Source organism: Drosophila suzukii, chromosome X (genome assembly GCF_043229965.1).
Source record: "Drosophila suzukii chromosome X, CBGP_Dsuzu_IsoJpt1.0, whole genome shotgun sequence".
NCBI classification, from domain to species: Eukaryota; Metazoa; Arthropoda; class Insecta; order Diptera; family Drosophilidae; genus Drosophila; species Drosophila suzukii.
The window spans coordinates 22,656,870-22,670,658 of record NC_092084.1 but is presented as its reverse complement, the minus strand read 5'-3'; the positions used below and the strand labels follow the sequence as shown (position 1 = coordinate 22,670,658).

Sequence of the window (13,789 nt, the reverse complement as noted above, 5' to 3'; positions counted from 1 at the left end):
AATCATTCGGGAAGACGACTATAATTCACTCACTGCATACTTTTAGACACCCTAATTGAAATTTGCAAGTGATATAAGAATCCTAGTGATGGGGTGCCTATTTTTGGATTTCAGGGTTCCTATGGAACACTTTTCTCACATGGCGCGCTATCACATCGCTGCAGATGGTGGACAGTCGCTTGACCACCTGGGGATAACGGCACTTGAGGCGTCGTAGCCGACGACTAGAGGGCAGAGCCGGATGTTTGGACGAGGGATGAAGGGGCAGATCCTCGGGATCCTCGAGGCTGGCGGGACGCTGACGACGGAGTACATGGGGCGAGAGGAGCGCCAGCGAGGGCGACTGGGCAGGACTGGGCGTAACCGATCCCCCGCCGCCCCGCTGCCATGGCTCCAAATGGAACCGAACGATGCGCATCTATTCGGGAACCCTCTCTTTTAAAGAATGAACCCGGAATCCCGATAAAAAACTCCCGAAACCCGAATCGAGATCCAGAACTAGTATCACAAAAGACGTTTGTGGTTGAAGTCTCGAATGCAACTGAAAGGAATCGGAATCTCTCGGCGGCATTGCCACAATTTCCCCAAACGTTTCTAAAACGGTTTTCGCTGCATCCAAACACGTTCTTTAAAAACGGTGAGAGATGGTATGGGAATGGGTATGGGTATCGGCATGGTAGACCGGATCACTCCGAACCCGGCCAGACCAGATGACACTCCTGTTGGCCACTAGGCTGTGCTACCAACTACTTAGTGTGGGCCACCAGAACGCACAAAAAAAATATAATAAGCGAGCAGAGAGAAGAGAGACGAGAAGAGACCAGAAGAGAAAAGAAAATAAAGAAAGAAGACACCAGATCGCATTGATATTGATGCAGTCTTCGATCGCCATTCAATTAGGCGACCAGTGTGTGGGACTTTCTCCAAAGCCGAGAGGTTCAACCAGTTCAAGTTCGATGGCGCGATGGGTTCTTGGGCCCGTCTACAGTCTCCCGTCTTCAGTCTACAGTCTCCCATCTTCAATCTCCAATCTTCAGCTGCTTCGTGTGGGGCAGGGGATTGTCATTTGATAGCCGGCCCAAAACAAAGGCGTGAAATATCTTCTGTGAACCGCTGAGAATGCATTCGCTTCGGCAACTTCTCCATTGAAATCGATCTGTATTCGTATCAATGACAGTGCCAAATGAAGTGAGTCAATTGATCGAGGGATTGCCCAGGAATTCGGATTTATTTGGGGTATCTAAAAGTATGCTATAAAAAACACTTTGTCTAACAGAAAATCTTTCATAACAAAAAAAGATTTATTATGCTTGAAATTTAAAAGAAGTTGAGACTCTTACTTGTAAAAAAAAAAGTTTAGATCACGTCACAGTTACTAAAATCACAGATAATTATATACCTTTTTAAAACGGAATCATAAAATTCATTTCAATCTGTCACTAAGAAAGAACTAGAATTCTTCCCTCCCCTACATATTATCTAACTAACGCAAAATCCATCAAAGTAAGAAGTAACACAACCATTAATTTATTTTAGAACTCGTTTAACGGCAAGCAATCAGCAAAAACCACCCATGCTATCATTTAATTTAAAGCTAGGGATGGTACACCATTTGTCTGCAGCGATGCAATAACCGATAATTGATCTACTTGCACGATTACGCCTTTGGAAGCGGCTTCCCATGGTCCCAGTAGCCGATCCCGATCTTATGGAAACACATGTGCTGCCAACAGGTTATTTCTTGGACACTGGACACACGATTCAAACAGGATACGAATCACATGTGGCCGGTTTTCTGATTCTAGTACCGCTAGAACTAGCCTTTCACTGCGCGAAAATAATAGTAATTAATAGCAAAAAAAATGTTTACTGAAAAATGCACCTGACTTTTGCCAAAACAAAACTCAAAAACCTTACCTATTTACAAAAAAATCGAAGTTCTCATTTGCTTTCCTTTTCACATTAGTAAGTGAGTTGTGACATTTGCAAACCACAAAATAAGTGTCTGTTTATGCAGTGAAATCGGTTATTTGCCAAATGTTTATTTACTAATAAAGCTTGCCTACAAATGTCGATCATAAAGTTTTGGTTTTCACTTTGGACATGCGAGTACCTAAAAGTCAAGTTTGCAGACATTGGCACACCCATTAGTAGCTCTAAAATTTTCACTTTCCTACTTCATACATTAGCTTTTTCCAAGTGTATCTGTCTACTTTGTAGTGGAATGGTGGGTTTGTTGAGAATTCATAATAGATATGTTGATATGACAGGATTCGGGATTAGAATCTTAAGATTATGTGTATAGCTTGCCAGATAAATGTAATCTGCAACCGTGTAATTCTGTATTTTTTTAAGTGTGCTAACAACTTATGTTGCCGCTGTCAGTCGACAACTAGCAACTGATTGCCGTGAGTTCTCAATCTTGATATCTGCAGCTCTTTACCTCTAGAGCTCTACAAGTCCGCACTCATAATTGCTGCCAAGTGGCAGAAAGGAAAAAGGAAACGCTGGCCGGTGGCAGGTGCAATTAGGTGCACTGCACAGGTGCTGCACTGTACAGTATACACAAGCGTGTGCCGACGGCCAAAAAATAAATCCGGCTGGTCAAAAGGCTTCCGCTGCGAATGTTTAACTTTATTATTGGCCAACACCATTTTTTTTTAGTTTTGTTTTGCTTCATGCTTGCCCAGCAAATCGGCACACAAATCCAAGCGAGCAAATTCCATAAATTCCGAGACCCCTCAAACCTGCTAAACACTCCAGGGCAGCTCATGAAAACCGAAATAAATAAATACAAACAGTCGGGCAAACAGTTCATGTCGGGTGAAAATAGTGAAAAGCATTCATGGGCCACGGCGAAACCGAAAACAAATTGGAAATTCAAACAGTAAGCTACGAAACTAAGCCAAACGAGGCGATGGTGCGAACTCGCACCTTTTTCAGGGGGTGCTAGTCTGCACTTGGAGAAAAGGTTCTAAGGTTGAAAGGGAATTCGGGAAACCAATTAGGAAAACAATCAGGATTTTAAAATAGATTACAATTGAATTTGAAAATATAAAATATACTCAATGAAACTCTATTTTTTAAGAATGATCAAAAAAAACCTATCGAACCGTTAGAACCAAAGATAAAGCGTTTTATAACTAACTTCCTTTGGTTACCTAAACAAAAACAAAATTGTATATTTTAGAGTTAAAATTTCTCATACTCAAAAATCATCCTTTCTAAATGGCCTTTTGCCTATATGCCAAAATATTAACATTTAAGTGTATACCTTTTAGAATTTGGATGTATCATTTTCAAAAATCCTTCATTCTAAAAGGTTTTAAAACGGTCTAAAAACATGAAATTCAAATTAGGCTTGATGATTTGACTTTAGTAAAAAATATTTTAAGCGTTATTTCGTTTGATAGGTATACCAAAAATAAAAAATACAACTGTTGATTTGTGTAAAATGATCATAACATGAAAACGGATTTTTAAAAACCTTCCAAAAATATGTATAATCCTTCGGTTTCTTAAAATAGTGTACCCACCTTGCCTTTGATGAGCGCCTGGACGACGATCACCTGGGCAGCGCGATGAACCTCCTGGATCTCGCCGGGAATGGGATGTCCCATGCCCGGGTCGAACCAGACCAGATCACCTTCGGCCCAGTCCATGGCTCCGGTGTGGTCCTCTTCGCGGCTCTCGACTCACTATCCCCACTCTTCGGTCAGGTCAGTGTGGAAACGATACTTTCCAGAACTCCTTGACTCCTGGTCTTCCGCTATATTGCTGACGATCTCTGGATCAGATTTTTTTGGTCGGAATGTTGGGAGTGGATGTTTTTTTTTCGGCTTGGTTGTGATCTTCAAACCGGTTGATTCATTGCTGCAAGAAACATACAAAATGGCATTTGTTAAGTAAATATTAAATTTTTTTCTCAAGGCGAATCATGAAACGGAAAGGTATTCGGGAAAAATTCGTGTAATTATGGCGCCTTTCTATAAAATACCTCGGTCTTTTGCATTATAAAATAGTTGCCCGGGCGGCTTATCAGGCTTATCCCCACACCTCGGTGTGATTTTGATGGGGATCGTGAGCGATTCACACCGACGGTGACTGTGACTGTTCGGAGTCAATGACGCGAAGGCCGCTCTATGAATGAAAGTACAGATTTTTCGTTTCTTCGCATCCAGGTACTTATATATTTTTTATTTTTCTGTGTTTTTTTTTTGTGTCTCTGTGGAAATGTTTGCCAACCGAGACCGGGGTGCAATGAAATGCAACGGCGGAGGTAAGGCAAAAAAAAAACAACTAAATCGTGAAGCGGCAACAATGACAGTAGCAATCGTTCGCATCGCTGCAGAAGATCCGAGGGAATCAAATTTATTAAATAAGACACGTCAGAAATTCACGATTGTCATTGGGGAAGCTCTAATATGCCAAAAGGCTATGGTGAAGGGCCACCACAAATTGGCAAACAAAAATTTTATTTTACATTAATTTTAAATTGGTTTATTATGCAAATACAAAATAATGTCATAAAATATAATGATACAAATTTAAATAATATAAATAAGGTTTTTAAATATTTTTAGATGACTTTTATTTGAAGAAAAGAAAATAAAATATGATATTGAAATCTATTTTTAATTCAATTGTTAAAAGGCAAGGTCATTAGCTGTCATCTAGATATTTGGTTTTAATTGTACCATTTAAATGTTCCCAGAAAATGATTAATGTATTTTATAGGTTGACATTGCCCAAAGCATTTAAATCTTTTGTATTACTGCCAACAAACAACAGAAGCAGATCAATATTAAATAAAAACCGAAAGAACAAATATGATTTGCCTTCACAATCGGTCAATCAAATCTATATAAGAAGCACTTGCCAGCTTCAACATGGCCCAATGAAAACCAATTAATATGCCAAGAATGCGTTTAAAATTATGATCGTCCGAAAGGCGGTAAACATTCAAGTTCATTAAGAAATTTCCAAAAAAAGCAATATCGTAAATATGAAATGCGAACGCCCAAAAAGCCCAGGCTATATAGGTTGGCCATAAGAATATTAAGCAGATGCGGCAAGGGCTAAAAGAAGAAAAAGTCTCTTCTTGGCTTTTGCTGGCGATGTTGCTGCTGTTGTTTTGTCTTTGCCTTTTCTCAGGCAAAACTTTCACCTGTTTTGCGGCAAATGCCTTTAGCACACATACATAAATATTTATGCCCAAAACAACAGAAACATCAAATGAAAATAAAACAACGGTCACAGAAAGAGAGAGAAGTTGTCGCGATTTGATTTGATTTGATTCATGCAGTTTTGTCTTAAGTGAGTCAATCGGATTTGGATTTGTTGGCCGCAAGTGGATTTGGAGTTGGATTGGGTTTGGGTTTTTGGATACGGAGTTGAAATTGAAGTTGGGCCTGGCCCAGTAACGAATCTGTGCGATGCCAACTGGCCTGGCAAGTGCTTACGAATTAACAGAGTCAATAGAGGAACTTGTTTTCGAGTTGGGCGGTGGGGAGGCTGACACTTCGTCAGACAATTTCATTCAGTTCGCCGCTTCATCAGGCCAACACGTACGCACCGGCCCTCTCTTTCCGTCCATCTTTTGGGGCTACATGCCATGCACTGAGCGAAAAAAGGGTAGTTTACATGTAAGAAACTATTTCTTGATTTATGCCTATTTTGCAAGAAATAGCATATATATTTTAATGGAAATTAAAAATAGTAAGTCATGAACATATATATTTTTTTTAGCTGATTGGGTATACTTGGAAAGAAATTAGTTCTTAGCTAAAACCAAGTCTATAGAAAGAATATTTGTTAAAAATATGAATGATTAATCTTTTGTGGTTTGAGCTCCGCAGTGACTCTTCAAATTTTACGGATTGATTTATATATACTGATTTTTTGTAAAATGCATATGAAAATGCAACAACATTTCTTTTTTTAAGTCCTGTTGATTTGGTATTCATTTTAAGCTAATTGTATTTTTTATAAGTACTATATTAATGTCAAAGCAGCGTGATCTTACCTGATTTTTGACACACTTTTGCCTACATTTTTCTCCGTGTTATAATAACAAAAACAATGGCTAAGGCAGCCAACAAAAATCTTGGCTAGCTACGGGTTCGACCGCATTCCAATGCTAAGACGTCGCTGCCTGCAGTCCATGTTTAATGCTAAGGTAGCAACAAAACCAAAACGGCAGCAACGAAAATAGCAACAACAGCCTCGGCATTAACATCGTGATTATGCGACAGTGTGTATCTGTGTGTATGTTCGTAATCAATGAGCAAATATCCAACGATGTGGAATAACAATCATAAGAATTTCATTTGCAGCTAAGTGTTGGATAAGTAAAACCAAGTATATGCGGCCTGGGTTGGTCGACTCAATTGGCAACGGAAGTTACGCAATCGATGGTACTTGCATTAAGATTCATCTTTTCATTCGATTTTTGTAAAGTATTATAGGAATAATATCAATATTTTTAGGAATATTAATATATACATAGAATAGATAGCTTAGGTAGGACTTTTTAAAATATTTCAAATCATTGTGAGCTATATTTAAGCTCAAAAAGTATAAATAAAGCAGGGACAATGCCAAAGTTTTCAACTTTCTTAAATGACTCAAGTTCGTCGCCTAAGTCTTTCGTTCTCAAGTGTCAAGAAATTAATTTCCAGCATTGGAATTTCCAAACTGGAAAGAGAAAATGGTAATTTCGAATATTTTATATTTTCAAGTTCGCTGCCTAAGTCTTTTGATTTTCGGTGAGCGCCAAAGAACCCAAAAATTAAATTATATTTCCCAAAATTCCTCATTTCCATTTTAACACGGGAAATATTTTCATGTCAACCGTGTTCCCATGTCCGCATAAGACAAAAATCGAAATCTGTAAGAGATGCTTTTGTTCGATTTCTAAAAAATGATTTGTTATCAGCTATGACACACAGTTAACACACACAGGGACAACCGACCGCACCTGCTCAAATGCTTAAATGTTAAGTTATGCATAAATCGGAGTCGCCTGTTGGTGTTGGTTGGGCTTGAAAAATGTGTGTTTTTTCTTGTGGCTTGGCAGCTAGTTTCTCGTTTCGACCGTATTGATACATTCTTGGCATAGCTGAGAAGTCTGAATGGCCCTAGAAAAGTGGCTAAAAAAAAAATAAAAGAAAAACCGGGAGGTGTGGCTTTGCCTGCCACGAAGTGAAACTCAATAGGCAGCGGATTGTTTTTGATTTTTTTTTTATCTGAACAACACCTCACCATCTCGCACACGCACAGCCAAATACGATCTTCAATTATGTTGGTTTAGTTGTTTAATTTAACGTTTTCGTTTACGATTTCGATTTTGTTTTAATTGAATCGGTTTGACGAACTGCAATTTGCAATTCGAGCAGCAATTAATTTCGGTTTACTTCGGTTTACTTTCAAGTTGCGTTTTTGTTACCCACTTAACACATTCGCAATTATGCATTATTTATTTATTGTTTACTTTGTTGTGTTATTTTTTAAGTTTATTGCTTTTCGATATGCAAGTTGGCTTTCGTTTTGGCTGCGTGTGTTTGCTATGTTGATAGAAAGATAATCAAAAATAATTAATTTGTTTTATTCAAAATGAGTTGGGATGCAGAGAGGTTATATTTTTGTTGTAATTTAAAAATCAATTTAATTTAATATTTTTTAATAATCAGTTTAAGATTTAGCTGACCTTTTTTCCATTATTTTTCATAATATTAATTTGAAAACATACAATTTAAAAACTGACAAGTTCTTGTTTTCTGAATTCCCACCGATTTCAAAAGTGAATCTGGCATTCCAATCTGGCTATCTCAAAGCTAAAAATCGGAGAAAATAACTCTTTGCGCCTTAATCTGCAGCTCGTTGCCCTGTGGCTGAGCAGAAATTGCCGGCTAATTCAATTTGGACTGCAGTCCGGCTCTGAAGACATCCCCTTTCCCCGCGAAAGTGACCAGTGCCATTTCAATTAAACCCAACGGCGACGTCAACAACGTCTGGCTGCGACTGGCTGACTGACAGTTTGACTTATTGGCTAAAAGCTCTGGCCAAAAACAGTCAACAACACGCACTCACTTGGCTTGTCTAGGGAGTGACTAGTCATATATTTTATTTTCCGTTGTTGCAGTAAGCGGCTTAATTGCCCTGCTGCTGCTCTTGGCCTGGCATTTTTTCGTTTCGTTTCGTTTCTTCAATTTTTTCTCGTATTTTTTTTTCGTTTTCGGGTTGGACAAATAGAAAATTTCATGTAGAAAGAAGAAATATTTAGCAAGAAGTTGAAGTCGGCTCACGATTTCACTAGCACCAGGGCCAAAGCCAAAACACAAAAAAACAAAAAAGCAAAAACAAAACCAAAACCAGAGTCAAGCCAAATGGTATAAGCCAAGTTCGAGCTAAAATGGCGACACACACATGCACGCACGTGCAGAGAGTAAGCCAAAAGGCCAATAAACCTTTGGAAAAAAAAAATATAGGTATATATATATAAAAAGCGCGCCATGTTGCCAAGCCAACTTGCTCATCGATCACAAATACACAGAGAGACAAGCCCACTAAACGGCGGATAACTTGATGCATGCAGAAACAAAAAAGGGAAAATTTTGAAAACGTCTCTGCCGGAGACAATTGAAAGTGGCGGTGCATAAAGTATTCTAACAATCAACCCAACTCAACTCAACTGAACTCGGCTCAAATCCGTTGGTGTCAGTCAAAAGGAGTGCCGCTCGATTTGTTTTTTGCAATCGTTTGGCGTCTATGCGTTGCTGTTGCTATTGCTGCCGCACCCGCAACATTGGTGGCAGCAACAAGGGACGACGGCTACACAGAAAAAAAATAGCACAATGTAATACAAAATATTTATAGATCAATGGGGTCCTAATGACTACCAAAAAGCATCGTAAAATAATGCTTATACGATATTTTTTAAGGTAAAATTGCTTTACTGAAACCTTTAGAAAATGTAAAAAATATTTTGATTCTCATCTATTAATAATAAATGAATTTGTTTTTGGGTGTACCATCCACACACAGGCCAAATGGAAGTGGGCGCCCTCGAGCTGGGAAACAGCTGCGTCTTGGGGGCGTTGCGGAATGTGGGGCAAGGCGGTTCGGGGCCAAAAAGGTACTGCCAATCTGACGGAGGTGCCGCCACCAAAGATGGGGCTCCGACATAGTTAAAAAGAAATCGATTCATTACTTAATTAAAACTTCAAGCCAAATTAACATACCATAACAACAGTAAAAGTTTAAAAAGAACATTTAAATAATTCAAGGTATAATGGCACAGATACATTTGAATGTACTTTTTTCCTATGATATTTTTCGAAGACTTTTATGTTTTATTTATCAATATTTCTTTAAACTGTTTATTTAAAATTGATAATATTAGATTATCATGTTATTGCAAAGTATTTATCATTTGCCGATCAAAAGGAATTTTTGAAACAAAAGAAATTGCGGTGAAAGTGTAAAAGGTTGATTTAAATAAAGGCAAATAGTATTCTTTGTTATTTCTCAAAATTTTGTTCAAAACCTAGCCCATGTACATATATCCCAAACAAACCTAAACCAACTTTACATATTTTCTACAAACAAAGTAATTGAAGTTCATTGGGCGACTTTCTCAAAACCATTTAAAAGTTTAACCCACTAAAATTAAACCATGCTCTATCGATTATATTAAATTAAATCGTAGCTGGCCAAAGTTCCCAGGCGAAATTGATTTTTGATGCCTCCAATTATCGCATCATCCAAATCGATTAAAACTTAATAGCAGTGTGTAGGGTTTTGATCAAAAAAAACGAAATCGATGACGACAAGAGAAGAAGTATCTGTTCAAGATGATGACGCCTAAGATACGGGAATTTGCCGCAAAAACCACACAAACAAAAAACGTAAATTAAAAATTTCACTCAATGGAGATCACGGTTCCAGCGTTGTTGCTTGTGATCGCCTGTGACTATTTTGTTTAAATAAAGTAAAAGTCAATTAACATCTTTGTCGCATTAGCAAGAGTGTGAGTGATTGTGAGAGCTGGCATTGGTGGTGGTGTTTGCTTTGGCTTTTGTTATGCATTTTTAGCATTTGTGGCTCGGTTTCTTCTTTGCCAGCGTCGCCAGCATGAAAATGAGCACGAAAGCGAAAAGCAAAAAAAAAATTATCGATAGCAAAATGGGAAAACTAGCTTCGGGAATACCAGATACCCTTGTTAGTAAAGTGAGTGGCTTAAGGATTAAATACAAGATTTAAAGATACAAATAGTGAAGATATTTCCAAAGACTTCGCATTACTTTCCATGAATCTAGTTAGGATTTATTACTATTTTATTTTTTTGTTTGTTTTTCTTTGACATTTATGTTTAAATTTATTTAAAATAACAAATAGTATAATCTTAAATAAATGACAAGTAGTTTAATTTTAAATAAATTACAAGTAGTATCACTTTAAATATATTTATACTTTTAATTGCAAAGAAAAACTAACGAAACATTTAACACTCTCTAAACACTCCTCACTTAAGTTGAGATGCTTAACCCCAAATGGTTAACCATTCAAAAATCATTCTCCCATAAAATCACTGAAGTATGGCTTTTGGATCAAGACCTTGATATTTATTCTTAACGCTGACCCCTGTGCGATGCAACAGTCGAACCCTAATGAAGTCACCCTCCGCCAGGGTATAAAATTATAGCAGCGATAAGAAAACACAGAAAAGAGCAGGGAAAACAAAAGACTCAGGCAACGAACGCGAACTCCGAGGAGAGAGGCCAACTAAGAAGGGGTTTTGGAAGGGGTTTTGGAAGGGGAATGGGAATGGGAAGGGGATTGGGAAGGGGAATGGGAAGGTGATTGGGGGAGGGGGGTGGTGGTGGGGGTCAGGGCGTTGTTGTACGGAAGTGGCTCGCATACATTGACACAAGCACTCACACACACACACAGAGACATTCGGACCTGGCCAAGTGGCCGCTGCGGCATTCTTCGATGGCCGGAACCAGTTTTCTTTTGCGCCACCACCAATTTTTTGTTTTATAGCTTTTGCGTCGATTTTTTTCCCCTACTTTTTTTTCAGGCTTTTTGCACGCCTAACTGTTTGCCATCGTATACCGTTGGCAGCGCAGCGTTCTTGGCTTCTTTTGCCCGGCCATGATTTGCCAAAACGTCGCTGATCGAAACCGCCGAACGAAAGCCAAAAACGATACAAAACGAAACGAAACGAACCGAGGCGAGCCAAATCGAGGCATCCCCAACCCATTCGATTGGGACGATCGTAGGGATCGGTAGAATATACCGAAATATAGCATCTAGAACCACTCGAGAACCGTTAGGACGACGACGACGACGACGACGATCTTATGCAACTGCAGCGATTCAGGAGAATCGGGTGCCCCACGACCAAGTGCCGTTACACAAATTGAAATCGATCGCATTCGTTGAGGAGAACAGGTCTTGGCATCTCTTAGCATCTGGGCCTTTTGGATGAAACCCAAAGAATTCGAAAAGGTTTGAGTCGAACACGTGCATATGACTAGAAAACGATTGCATCTTCGATGAGCTCACAGCAATACCAAAACCTTATTACCTCTATAATTAGCCAATGATGGGGGTGGCTCAGAGAGCTCATTGTTGCTATTGGCAATGGCATTGGGGCGGTGTGATTAATTGATTGACTGATTGTTCATATTGTTTGGGAATAAGCGTGGATGATTTCATTGAGGAGCGGTCTCTTACATTCAAAAAGTATTATATCCCTTTTCAAAGATAGTAAATTAAGAAGCCATAATGGAATAATTTGTATTCTATTTGGACACACAACATTTAAATATGTATTGATGATATAAAAGAAATTCTGATAACTGCGAATATGTCATGGCTGGCATACAAAACATGTAAAAAGCCAAAAATAAGAGTGGAGATATCATATTTAAGAACGAGACTTTCTAGATTGAACTCCAATTAAATGAATAATACTGCTTATAATAGAGATGTCTATGGAAACATTCAATGAAGTTATCCCTAAAATAATCTATTATTAATTTCATACAACACGATAAATGGCTTACAAAGACTTTCCTAATATCATATCCTCAGTCGCCTATCCTTATAAGCCATTTTCAAAACATTTCTTTTTATGAAATCCCATTATCCATAACCTCCTTATGAACACCCCCTCCATCTGGGTGGCAATCAAAGTTGTTCAATAAAAATAATTTTTAATGGCGCCTGGCAATCCTGGATCTATTGACATTCAAGCTGCTGTTGTTGTTGTTGTCGACTCGACCAAGATTCAGATTCAATTCTGATTTGAATTCCAAGAGAGGCTTCTGGGTCTCTCTATTCTTCCACCTCTCCCACTCTCTCTCTCTGAGCGTTACTTACTTGCTTTGTTGTTGCCTTGCGTTTCAGTAAACCGTTCTGCCAGCGTGTGAGTTTGTGTTTTATGTTTTTTGAGCTCTTTCTTCTGCCGTCTTTCTCCTTGCCTCCTTCTCTCTTTCTTCTCTCGGTTTCTTTTGGCGTCACTTCGTCACTTCGGCACACAGAACATTAGAAGAAGAAGAAGAATTCTGCTACATTTCATCCGCAGTGTCTTCTGCCGCTCTCTTCTCTCTACTCCCCTCCTTTTCTCGCTGCTTCGTTGTTTGTGATTCTTTTTCTTTTCTACGCTGACTTGGTTGTTGCGTTGTTTTTTTTGTCAAAAAGTGTCGACGCTTTTGAATTTCGGTTAACAGAATTAGAACAAATAATTGCACGGCACTTGCGAGTTGGGTAACGAAAAAAAAACAAAACTTAATTTGACCGCTTATTGTGTGTATGTGTGTAGTTGGGGTTGTAATCCGTGGCACGCCGCGCACCAAAAAAAAATGCACAACAAACTCCTCCGGCAGTCAAACAGCAACTGAAATGGCCGAAACCACTGGAAATCCAATGGAACAACGGTCAACGCAGATCACTTGTTGCTGATGGGGAGAGAGAGAGAGAGAGAGAGCATAGGGTTGTCAAAAGCATAAAAATATCAGTAAATCCTAACATTAAATCCCTATGTTGTAGAATCCCTATTTAAAATACCTAAAAACAGTGGATGTTAAAAAAAACAAGGCTTCTACAAAAAATATATGTCTTAATAAAGTTTTTATGCATCAATAAATATATGCCACGACAATTAACAATCAAGATTTCTACAGATAATTCCTTTTGTTTAATTTTTTAGTTTTTGAATATACAACAAACATTAAAAACTACCTATGACTGCACAAAAAAATAAATATAAAATAAATAGCAATATTATAGAACAAAAGCCCATAATATATAATATTTTTTGGCTATTTGACAACTCTACTTGAGAGAGAGCTCAAAACCTGGCCAAGAGCCGCGCTTGTGGCTGAAACAGGTTTACCCATCTCACGCGCGTTTATTTTGTAATTGCCGGCAGTGTGACCAATTTGAAAGCTATACCAAAAATACTAAACATTTTTAAAATCATTTAAAAAATAATTTTGCTACATATATTGGGTTTTAACTAACTTTTCCTATCATTTCTTTACGAGTATATTCAAAGAAACAAACTTTAATAAATTTAATAACTAATAAGTTTCTATGTTAAATTTTAAAAAATAGTTGACTATTAACTATTTTCAAAACTATATAGTGAATAAGCATGTGAATGAATTTTTGAAACGTTTATATTGATAGACACATTATTACAAAGGATTTGATTTCTGGTTTAATTATTTAAAATAGAAAATGGCAAGCTGATTTCTCTGAAACTCTAAAGCTCTCA

At 38.1% G+C, this 13,789-nt stretch overlaps 1 protein-coding gene across 4 annotated transcripts in view; it reads right to left on the bottom strand.

Annotated features, from left to right (window-relative positions):
• Myo10A (Myosin 10A) overlaps positions 1-12,914 on the bottom strand; it is a 35,299-nt gene extending 22,385 nt beyond the window's left edge. For 2 of the 4 annotated variants that reach the window (XM_065868247.2, XM_036821053.3), the window contains exons 1-2: positions 12,391-12,914; positions 3,537-3,873 (exon numbers count right to left, since the gene is read on the bottom strand). In XM_065868247.2, coding sequence (XP_065724319.2) covers positions 3,537-3,662 — 126 coding nt within the window. In that variant the 5' untranslated portion in view covers positions 3,663-3,873; positions 12,391-12,914. Of the gene's footprint in view, positions 1-139; positions 454-3,536; positions 3,874-12,390 lie in introns of those variants that run through there. The other 2 variants (XM_036821055.3, XM_065868246.2) reach the window with 2 other exon arrangements.
• Between the last annotated feature and the right edge of the window lie 875 nt (positions 12,915-13,789).